The sequence below is a fragment of the Octodon degus genome, unplaced genomic scaffold (assembly GCF_000260255.1).
Source record: "Octodon degus isolate 3935 unplaced genomic scaffold, OctDeg1.0 scaffold00075, whole genome shotgun sequence".
NCBI lineage: Eukaryota > Metazoa > Chordata > Mammalia > Rodentia > Octodontidae > Octodon > Octodon degus.
Genome location: NW_004524651.1, coordinates 6,344,465 through 6,356,465, shown reverse-complemented (window position 1 = coordinate 6,356,465; position 12,001 = coordinate 6,344,465). Strand labels below are relative to the sequence as shown.

Sequence of the window (12,001 nt, the reverse complement as noted above, 5' to 3'; positions counted from 1 at the left end):
CTTTGCTAAGCTTGTTCTAATTAGGTGCTTTAGGCCACTGAGCCATCTCACCAGCCCTCCATGCTTGTTTTTGGATAACTCTGTTCGTGCCATTTTGCTAATAACATTCTTTAACATAATTAAGGCTTTACATTGGAACCTTATTTTCCTATTGGTTTACTGTGCTTTTTACTAAGTACTATATGAAAACATAATGGTTACACTTCAGCATCCTCACACTTACAAGAGGCATTCTATCTCTGTTAATGTTTATTTATTTATTTATTTTGCTCCGAATGCCTTCAGGGCAGGCTTGGCTGGCTTGAGTTGTGGGGATCGAACCACAGCAACCTGAGCCTGACTGCTTTGTTGAAGTAGCCACTTAAAGAACTGAGCTACGGGGCAGGGCCTTGTTAATGTTCATTTAAATGCATGTTATACCGCTCACTGCACAATTCTCTGAATAATTCACAAACATAAAATTAATTCTATTAAATCTTTTGGGCTTTTCCGTCCATTGTGTAGGTTCTTGGTTTGTGTACTTATCAAGAATATTTTCCAACCTTCTATAACTCATAGTTTTCACAAAATATGGAAGTATTTTTATAGCGGGCTGCACTCAGTGGACGGGGTGGCTAACAGGGCAGAGAATGCCAAGCGCCACGAGGACTAGTACCTGGCTGCGTTCTCATCCCGTGCCGTAGCTGAACTTACAATAAATTAACGCTCAGTTTAAGGAAAATTTTATGCTTTTATTACAAGTATTTGAACAAAAAAATCCATCGCATATGTCTATGTAGTTTAAGTCTTATTTGCTCTTGTCCACAAATGGCTTTAAACCAATGGAGCTAAAATATTCATAGAATTAAAACAATTTAAATTAACTGATAGGGGCCGGGGAGATGGCTCAGTAGAATAAGTGCTTGCCTGGCAAGTGCAAGGGCCTGATTTCAACCCCTGGTTCTGCCAAAAATAAAAAAGAAAAAAAAAAAAAAGAAAAAAAAATTAAACTGATAAAATTAATCCTTCTAAACTAACCAAGTCACTCTGAATGGGAAATGATAGCTCAAATGTTACTTTCTCTATTCAGTTTGCAACTACTATTGGAAAAAAAAAAAATCTCACGAGAACAATTAGAAAGTACAATAATTTTTGTGTTAAATGTTGACAAGGAAGATGAAGTATTAATGTTAGAAAGCACTATTTATACTATATTGTTGGAATAAGAAATTAGTTTATGGTTCCTTGTCATGATGATCAACATAGGACATTAGCCAGGGGCAAGTGTAAAATATTTAAAGAGTTTATAATTAGTCATCTGTAAAAAGTAACTAGCTGAGGGGCCGGGGAGATGGCTCAGTAGGATAAGTGCTTGACTGGCAAACACAAGGATCCGAGTTCAATCCCCGGTTGGAGGGGGGGGGGGTAACTAGCTGACTCAGCAAACGCTGTACAATGGAAAATTACAAGCCTTGATTTGGCATATGGTCAGCATACTAAGGGTTAAATCATATGGCATACAGATAATCTACACAACTCTTACATGGGATCTATCTATCTATCTATCTATCTATCTATCTATCTATCTATATCTCCTAATAGAATAAAACACAAGGAGCAGGACTGGAGAGATAGGTATCTCGATGAACTAAAGCACCTGCTTAGGCAAGTTCAGGGACTGTGTTTGAGCAAAGTCCTGGTACAACAGCATAGCTGTACGTTCACTTACTGTTAGGAGGGACTGAACACAGGGCCGTCCTCACAAAAGGCAAGCACTCTGCCCATGGGCTACATCCCCAACCCTTACGAACTTCTTGCTCAGGTGCCTCGGCGGCCCCAACCTTATTTATTTATTTTTTACTCCGAATGCCTTCAGGGCAGGTTTGGCTGGCTTGAGTTGTGGGGATCGAACCACAGCAACCTGAGCCTGACTGCTTTGCTGAAGCAGCCACTTAAAAGAGCTGAGCTAAGAGGCAGGCCCCCTGGCCCCAAGCTTACGGTCCTTCTCCTCAGCCTTGCCAAGTAGCTAGGATTATGAGAGCGCATCACTACTTCTGGCCATCGGCTCATTTTTAAACTGTAGTCCATGGCTGTGATTTATGGAGACCTTCCTCTGCTCTACTTTTGGCACCACAGATTGTCAGGTAATCCTGTGCCATGGTACTTTCCAGAGCTTTGTGATTAAGAGTGATGTATGTCGTGGGCCTGCCCTGTAGCTCAGTGAAGTGGCTGCTTCAACAAAGCTGTCAGGCTCAGGTTGCTGTGCTTCCATCCCCACAACTCAAGCCAGCCAAACCTGTCTTGAAGGCATTCAGAGCAAAAAAAAAAGAGTGATGTATGTTTATGAAAGCAAGGCAAGAAAGATAAAGGAAATAAACAAGCTTTCTTTAGCTGTGCTTCTGTTTTCCTAGAATTGTACTTGCCGCTTTCATCTTATTTTCAACCAGTGTTAGCTACCTAGAAGGTAGTGATAGAGGATGAGACAGAGCAGACTAAGTTAGGCAGACATTAAGAATCTGCTTTATTAAAAAAAAAAAAAAAGAATCTGCTTTATTAAGGGCTGGCCAAATAGCTCAGTGGATTAAAGTGCCTGCTTAGGCAGATGCAGCAGCCAGCTGGGGTTTGATCTAGGGCCTGCCATGCTGGCCCTTCCCCCAGCGCACGCTGAGACAGCAATTGAGACTGGGTGTAATGGTGCATGCCTGCAATCCCAGCTCTTTGCAAGGCTGAATACAGGAGGATCACTACGAGTCCAGTCTTTGTAGTGAGATCCTGTAGGTCCTTATTTAAAAAAAAAAAAAAATTCAAAAAAAAATCTGCTTAATTACAAAGTAGAACAGCACATAGAGAATACACATTTAATTATTTATTGCTTTGATCACATTAATTTATTAATAGTGTTGGGGATCAAATCCAGGGCCTCATGCATACTAGGCAAGCACTATACCACTGACGTACATCTCTAGAATATGTAATTTAGATTTATATTCACATCTGGGTAGTGTAGGTTCTTAGGTAAGCCCCTGTTGGCGTCAAAAAGCTATATGCTGGAAAACATGCTAGACAGTAGAGTAGGCTAATGGCCATCCTAATACAAGAATCCTGATCTCTGGGACCATGAACACTACGTTATTTGGGGTTTTTTTTGGCGGAACTGGGAATTGAACTCAGGCCCTTGCGCTTGCCAGGGAAGCGGTTATTCTACTGAGCCATCTCCCCGGCCCCAACACTACGCTATTTGGGACAAGGGTCTTGGGAGATGTGATTAGGAATGCTGCTGGGAAGCTAACCCTGGGATTATTCAGGTGGGCCCTAAATGTAATGCAGACAGTCCCACTAAGATACAGACAGGGAGAGTTCTCACGGAAAGAAGAGGACAGACACACAATGCAAAGCCTGGATGAGGGAGTGTGGACTGGTAGGATCTTGGACTTACGGCATCTACAGCTGTGAAGCAATAGAATTCTACTGTTTGAGCCACCAAACTTACAGGATTTTATTACAGCAAGCTGTAACACAGAAGGGACTGAAAACCTGGCCACCAGCTACAGGAATTTATCATAGGCAGAAAAAAGATAGATAGCACAGCTATCTTTGCATCAGACAAACCCACAGAGGTCCACGTGCCCATCTGAAGGACCTCTTCTAGCACAAGCTGTTCTTACCTACTCTAGAAATTTCTTCATCGAGACCACTCAGTTTCTGGTCAAGAATAGCTGAATGAGACTCCAAATTGCTCATGTACGACTGATATTTTTGAACATCTGCTTGTAAGGAAGTTTTCAGTTTCCTCAATGACTCTAGACGATTCTTTAAGAAACAAGAATATTAAATTAGCTCCGTATCATTCTTTTTTTTTTTTTTTTTTTTTTTTTTGCGGAACCGGGGATTGAACTCAGGTCCTTGCGCTTGCCAGGGAAGCACTTATTCCACTGAGCCATCTCCCCAGCCCCTTCCGTATCATTCTTAAATTTTAAAGGAAAGCAATATTATTTATCTTAGAGAATGGTAAATTAGCATGTTCTCTTAATTTTTAGGCATTTAAAGAACTAAGAATACTTTACTATTATTAGGTACACAGGAGATGGACTTTTGAAGAAGTTGGTTTTAGCTGTAAAACAATCAAGAGCCAGAGGGAAACACCCCAAGCACTTAGAATTTGATTCTTACCAAATAGTCTGAGTGCCTACTAACAGCATAGAGAATAAAATTAAGATACTGGTATTAGATTTTAGAGAATACTTAGGCTTCCATATATCATACAAGCCCACTTGTCAGCACTGCTTTTTTACTACACAACTCCGGCCTCTTGAGAACTGGCTCCTTGGAGGCCACACCTGGGGAGCTTGCTCATGTAAGCAGGTAGGAATCTTTCATCATGTTCCGAAAACCATTAGAGCAGGGCTAATAGACACAAGGGAAAGCAGAGCTCCTCAGATACAAAACATGTTTTCGCTGGGAGTTCTACCTTATGTGAAAGTCCAACTTTTAAAAACCTGTATTTGTTAACCTATTTTTAAACATTTCAAGACAGCTAGCATTCTCAAAGAAGACTCAAGTCTCAAGATGCCAAGAAAGCACACAAACACACTTACTGACCGGTTCCTTTTCCCTTTCCTGCTCCAGTCGTGCGATCTGCTCATTCAACGCTTTGTTTTTTGCAGCTAATGATTCCAGCTTGGATGCATCCACATTATATAAATCCCCTGGAGACAAGAACCCCGAAACTTCGTAAGGATCGGCACGCAGCCTCTGCCCCAGCCCCACCACTGCCTGCCTGCCTGCTCCCGACTTCTGGCCTCTGCTCTCAACGCTACCAGTGAAGGACATGCCATTCATGAAACCGCACGCCCTCCCCTGCTCTCCGCTGCGGTTTCTGTTCCCCTCACCGCGGTTCGTTCTTCTCCCCAGCACTCTTCACCATCTGACTTGGAGTTGCTCATTCTATTACTGCCCCTTTCTGGGTACTAGGACGCAAGCTCTGAAGGTGAATAGTCTCACACTTACTGTATCCTCCGTGCCACATGGTTACTAGTGCGCAAGAGCTATACAATAAAAATGTAGGTGAATGAATACATGTGTTCTTATTTATAATTATATACAGACATATCTAGGAACTTACTAGTGATTTTCTGTATTAGATGCCTAGGAATTTTCTTCTCTGAAAACAAAGCATCATTTATCATTTATCCTGTTCCTTCCCGGGTGGGCAGACTGAGAATGTCCAGGTCACTCTTCAGGAAGGTACACACCCAGGGAATACAGGGAATGCTCTTTTGGGCTTTATACCTCAATTGGCAAGATGAGTCTTCTACTGTCATCAGTGCCATTGTCTTAGAGGAACAGTTTTCCCCGTTTTCATCTGTTTCATCTACCTCTCTGACCTTTTATATGCAAGGCAATTTCAATACAAAGGACAGCTGAAGTGATAGTTAATTATGAATTTCTTGATTTGTAAATACAGTGGCCTATTAATTGTCTGCCAAGTTTTGAGACTTAGGCCTTTTAGCTAATTGGTGCTTTAATTTCTCAAATACAGCAAGGATCATCACCCAAGAGAAATGACATTTGCTAATTATCTTTTGTGCTCCTAGTAGTGTGCCTGGTATTTCATTACTCTTCCATCTACTCTGGAAAACCTTTGTCAGAGAAGTCAAGTAATTTGTGAAGTTCACACAGCCAGTAGGAGCTTCTGTCTCAGGTCTCACCCCAACACTAGTGTTCTTTCTACTTAGCTATTACTTTTCTCCACCAAAGAAACTAAGGGAAAGAATCTGCAGGCACCCATAAGCATGTCAAGTAACTAGGTACAGAAACTGCATACCCCGTGCAGACAACTACAAGCACGCGCACAGGAGAGCGCACTTACTCAGCTTGGACTGCAGCTCCACATTCATCTCCTCAAAGGTGTCGACACCAGTCATAAAGGTCTCGTAGCACTTAATGGTATAGTCCAAAAACAACTGAGGGGGTAAGCCGACATAAAAACAAAGTCATGGCTTTTCAGAGTGGAAGTTTAACTTTGAATGACAAGGCAGTTGGGAACACTAAGTAGTTACTTAAAATGGGACAAGACTCTATATCATTAATTATGCTGTATAGACTTAGTCTACTTCTAAATATGAATGAGGATGAAAATAATACTTAAATTTGGATACAGATGATATTTAAAACTAGTAAATTACACCTTTAGAATTTTCAGGTCAACTGAACAGGAGACACAAGTGCAATTTAAGATAAAATGCACACAATCATCTTCAGACATAATGCACCTTACGAAGAACTAAACTGAATTACTGATCAGCTGAGTTTAGTACAACCAACAGAGCCTAATTGTGAAAACCAGCACATATAATAGAGGCTAATAATCACAGTGTAACTTTCGGCTAGGAATGGCAATATAAGCAGAGATCTGAAGAGTGGAACATCAGTGTTCTTTCCCCACCTTTTGAGCTAGAATCTTGCTTTGTTGCCTATGCTGGCTTTGCACTTTCCTGCTTCAGTCTCAGGAGTAGCTAGGATTACTGGTGTGCGTTAGCATGCATGGCTTTAGAGTTCTAATATTTGCTTAGAGAAAGCAACATTACATTTTGTAGTCAGGAGATACTTTGCTCACTAAGAATGCATATTTTAATAAGTGATGATACAGACTAGAATTTTCCATACCTTTGAAGAAGTAATTAATTAGTCTCAAGACAAATGAATTCCCTTTGTGTTCTTTCTTTGCTTACCAGGCAACCTCCTCATTCCCTGGTTGATAAGGAGTGGGTACCCTAAATAAGCAGTGCTTATTTGGTTGATTTGGAGAGGCATATCACAGGTAACTTAATACATTTTTATTCTATTTTAGGTCAGCCTCCTGTGAATTTAGTAAGAGACAATTGGTTTGCTTAACTTTTATCTTTATGGACTAGCAGCAACTTGAGTTCGTAAAAAAGAATGAAGTGAAGCTGGGTAATCCGATAAAAGTCTCTACAATTAAAAACAGCACTTTGGTTTTCAAAGTACTTCTCTAAAAACTGTCATTTGAAATAATAGCTCCAGCTAGGGATGTAGCTCAGTGGCTCAGTGCCTGCCTGGCAAGCATGAGGTTGTGAGTTCAATTCTTGGTACAAGAAAAAAAAGAATAGCTCAGATGGCAAGAATATTGGCTTAATTATTATTGGCTTAATCTTTAGATGAACACCAAGAAATCTGGAAGTTATAAGTAGTTTGTAATTGTATTTGGGTGCAAACTGAGATAGAATCAAATGTATTTCATATATACTGCAATGGGGGAGAGCTGTCTTGAAGGGAGACACCTCTCCTGCTAGGATCACTGCTGAAATGGTAAAGGGGTGCATTTACTCTTGTTAAAAAAGGCAATGCTGCCATGCCAGTATGTTGATGTATCTTTGAACTATTTCTCAGACAGCAATGAAAGACAAGTTATTTCCACTTTCCTTCTGTGTAAAGGCTCCAAAGAGGGAGGGCTAAGAGCAGAACCAGGATAGCTTCAATCGAGGCCTGTACAGTAATGGGCCATTTGTGTGGGCAACGGTTAAAGTGCAGCCTCCCAGGCGCCATCTGCTCCATGTGGCTGCACATCTGCATGTGCAGAGGAGGAGCTGCGCTGACCACATGACTGAGGTTCCACTTGAGTGCTGACTGTGTTCCAAAGAACAGGACCAGTGCAGACCTGCTTGTTACTTGTATCTTAATCATCTGAAAAGCAGTATCTCTAAGGTAAGTGACGATATACCTAATTTAAAAAGTCCTAAATAAAATGAGTAGTTTATATGTGATATTTTAAGAATCAATCCATCATGCTTTGTACTGACAGAATTATACTAGAATAACCAAACCAAATATATTTGTTTTGTAAGAGAGAGGAAGAAACATCATATAATGTACACTACATTATATTTTAATTCCAATGCCCCTTTATAATTTTTTTTCTTTCAGTATAGAGGAAATGAACTCAGGGGGCACTGAGTTACATTCTCAGACTTTAAAAACTTTTGAGAGTAGGTCTTGCTAAATTGCCTAGGCTGGCCTTGAACTTGTGATCTTCTTGCTTCAGCCTCCTCAGTAGCTGGGATTGCAGGTGGGTACCCCTATCCGTGAGCTTTTGAAGTTTTACTTACCTAACATTTTCTAGTTTCTTTGCCTATTTTATTTTAGGAAATTATAATGTAATTGTAACAATAAACACTTGGGGGCCGGGGAGATGGCTCAGTGGAATAAGCGCTTCCCTGGCAAGCACAAGGGCCTGAGTTCAATCCCTGGTTCCACCAAAAAAATAAAAATAAAAATAACAATAAACACTTAAATAATATTTAAAAAAATCAATTTTAGGAAGCAAAAGATAAGTTCTATAACAATTTCAAGTGATAAATTTGGTTAATATATAAAACAACTTGCTATAGTTTATGATAATATATGGTACCTTATTATGCATAATTCCATCTTCAGTTTCTTCTACCCAAGGTTGTCCATCATCAAATAAAGGTGAGCTTTCTCTCATGGCATTATGTATCTATTCCATAAACATATTATATAGATTGAATATTACGTGGAAAACATAGCTCTCATGTTTTGTCAAATTCATTTTTTAGTGTCACTTTTAGAAACATTTAATTGCATCATTAAAACTTTTTAAAGATTATATTGAGCCTTAAAATCCTTGATGTTTAGTAACTAAAACTTCAGAATTTAAAAAGCATATTCTAATTTTATATTTAGTTCCATATTTAGTTCTGTTCCACAGACAAAAATATGCTCATCTTTATGTTATTTTTATCTTTTTTTTTACAAACGAGAAAAACATTGAGGAAACAATTTAACAGCTGTTATTCAACAGAATTTTACAGATTAAACTGTACAATAATTTTACTAAAGACAATTACAATTTTAGTCATTAACACGATACACAGGGTGCTAATCTATAACGGGTAAGTTGCTGAAGTTTGTGACATGCCACTATAAATGTAAGTATTATTAAAAATTACAAACTGCTTGGTGACTATTTTAATAACTTCTTGAGCAACAGCTCCCCCTAAGAATGCAGCAATGGTATGTGGCTCAGCAGCTCCATATCGGCAAAATTCATGTACATAATCATCTTTCACCATTATAGATAATCCATATTCCTGAAGAAAACCAGTCAGACAGGACTTCAATTTTCCTATATCTTCTTCTACTTGATAGTTAAATACCCCTGGATATCTACCATGTTGTTTATAAAATCTATCAACAGCCCATAACATTAAGTACAAAACTATCTCATTATCTGGATTGTCCATACTGGAAATAATTTCATCCTTGTTCATTGTATCCATACCATATTCTTCAGCTAAGGAGCGACATCGCACCACTCGAAGAAATGTGGAATTGCTGCAGAGTAATTTTAATTCTTTCTCCGAAATGGACTCTGGTGCCTGGCCAATGGACTGTAACAATTTGGCAACGTGATGACCTACAGCAGCAGCATCTTTCTTTGCTTTTTCACGGTAAACATTTTGTAGTTTTATATATTTGCCTGACTCTGCAATCATGTCAGGAATTGTGCCTCGAACTGGTAAACTTCCTTGACCTTCTTTGGCCACAAATTCCTTTAAGGCACGAGCTAAAAATCCAAAATGGTGGGGTCTGTTTTGTAATATTTATGCAGCAATCATCATTAAAGATATCTTCAATATTGCTCGGAATCTTAGTTGTATTTAGTGCTGTGTTCACATTTTTAATAGCTTCTTCAAAATTCTCTTCATCTTCTGGAGTTCCATTTTCATTCTTCAAAATTCCTTGTCTAATCAAATCTCTGAAGTCTTCTTTTTCTTTATAGGTTTTAGGAATTCGTCCATTTGTTTCACTATACCACTGTGCTAAATATTTAGCTATAATCACAATCCATGGAGTATGGCTGTGGTCCTTTTTTTCCATATGATCTAAATCATAAGACTGAAAATGTTCTCTCAGTTCAGGAAATGGCTTATCCAGTCGTAGATCCTCTAATGTATTATCTGGATGAGATTCTATTACTGGATGCTCTTTTATAATGATCCTCATATAACCAACCAGTCCATATGTCCTACAGATCAAAAGAGGGATCTGGGAATTCCAGAGGACATCTGCTAAACGCAGTAATGTACTTTCAGGAAGCTGAGTTGCAACCACAATAGTAAACCTCTTCCACAAAACTTCCAGAGACATCATTATTTAGTTCTTGTAAGAACTCCATGGCAGCTTCAGCTCTGTTCTTGCCAATACTGCTCCTCTGAAGGAAAAAATTATTGCCAGCATCTTCTCCGCTGACCTGATTTCTATCAATAATCGTAAATGATCCAATACCTGGTAGTACCAAGTTTTTAAGAATTTCAGTTCCTGTAGCTGTTGCATTTATCAGACAAACATGAGCAGATTCCAAAGCCTCTTGCCCGTGATCACCCCACAATCTATAGTTTCAGTTACTGAAGTAGAATGACTCCCTGAGCCAAGTTTAGGACCAGCCTGGGCAAAACAGTGGGATTCTGTCTCTTCTCAGCTGCCGATCGTACTTCTGTTCCTTAAGCAGCTTCTCCGGCTGCGCCATGGCCGCGCCTGCCCCGGAGCCGCCACCGCCGCTCTTTATTTTATCTTATTTTTTTATCTTTATGTTATTGACCTGGGGGAACATACAAATTTTAACACAACTCTAAGAGTTCAAATGAGAATCGCCAGGCAAAAGGTGAAGTAATAATAGTTATTTGTCTTATATGAGCTCAATTTTGATGTTCAAATGTCATCCATGGTCTCCTTCAGTACACAAATAGGAAATTCACACCGAATTTTACAATATAAAATTTCAGAACTACTACTGTTGTTCACATGTGAACGTGACAAAAGAAGTAGTTTCTGTGAAAAACAATGAGGTCTTCATATCCCGGTCCCACCCCGATGTTGGCCTCCCTGCTGTTCATGTTCTCAGGCAACCAAAATCTTGCTGTGTGCCCTGGGTGGGGAAGGGCTCAGCATCCACTCATCTTTGCCTGTCTCAGGTGACAGCCAGACTTAACGAAGTCTGCAGACTAGGATGGGCCATGAGGAAGGACAAACTGGCTTTTCTGCTGCCAGGGTCCTTGTGTAAACTCTTGCTAATCTGCAAGGTTCGAGGAAGGTCTCACCCAGGGACAAACAGATCCCCAGGGGCTACAGAGAGCCCCTACAAGAGCTGAAAAGGTCTGAGCTGAGACTTGACTGAAACAGCTTCAAGGACATTGAGATTCAATTCATCTGTTCTCAGTTAAGGTCACATTTCCCATAATACTGCTTTTCTACACTGTGAAATTTGAGAGAAGGAAGAGGACCCAGGGCTTTGAGGTATTGGGCCCTGACCATGGTCACCAAGCAGAAGGCCATCATGGACCCTGGAGCACATAAGCTTGCCTATTTGGGATCCTCAGGGGCAGGGACAGTGGGATACTGGCTAGTCTACTGCCAGTCAAACCTGTCATGGGCAAGCGCTTGGTGAGGGTGCACAGAGAAAATCAAGCTTTATTTATAAAGCAGATAACTAGCAGATGACTCAGTAGTATAACAAAAGAATAATCTACAGCGAGCAAACTGAAAATATGAGGGAAATACTCTATCGATAGGTAAGAGGAGAGAAAACTGTTATTAGATCCTGTCGAAGCATATGACAGCCTTCAACTATTGATAAAAGCAGGTGAATGTCAACACAAAAAACATTTTCCCAACCTGAATACACTGTAAATAAAAACAAAAGAGCATGGTTACAACAGAAATCAACTGATAACAGAAGGCAACTTGATAAATAAGGCAACCTGATATCATGCAGTGGATACAAAATCTCAGCAACTTCAGAAATACAATAACAAGTCTGTCCTCAGTAACAAAATACTAAACCAGAGTTCATGAAAAGAAATGTTACCGGATATGAAGAAAGCTACAGCATCGTACTGAAGAAAGCAAAAAGATATGAATAAGAGATTTAATACTCTCCCAAATGACAAGACTAATTATCAAAATGAGAATTTCTCAATAT

The 12,001-nt window shown here is 39.7% G+C and overlaps 2 protein-coding genes across 2 annotated transcripts in view; both read right to left on the bottom strand.

Moving 5' to 3' along the window:
- Ndc80 (NDC80, kinetochore complex component) overlaps positions 1–12,001 on the bottom strand; it is a 41,376-nt gene that overhangs the window by 19,514 nt on the left and 9,861 nt on the right. The window contains exons 7-11 of the mRNA XM_004635791.2: positions 11,695–11,703; positions 8,408–8,497; positions 5,849–5,942; positions 4,579–4,685; positions 3,645–3,789 (exon numbers count right to left, since the gene is read on the bottom strand). Of these exons, the coding sequence (XP_004635848.1) occupies positions 3,645–3,789; positions 4,579–4,685; positions 5,849–5,942; positions 8,408–8,497; positions 11,695–11,703 (445 nt within the window). The remainder of the gene's footprint in view (positions 1–3,644; positions 3,790–4,578; positions 4,686–5,848; positions 5,943–8,407; positions 8,498–11,694; positions 11,704–12,001) is intronic.
- Positions 8,904–10,567, bottom strand: LOC105742803 (NEDD8-activating enzyme E1 regulatory subunit-like). The gene is given in 4 exon segments (XM_023720418.1): positions 8,904–9,590; positions 9,592–10,147; positions 10,149–10,412; positions 10,479–10,567. Coding segments are annotated over 4 exon segments (1,578 nt in total). The 5' UTR covers positions 10,550–10,567.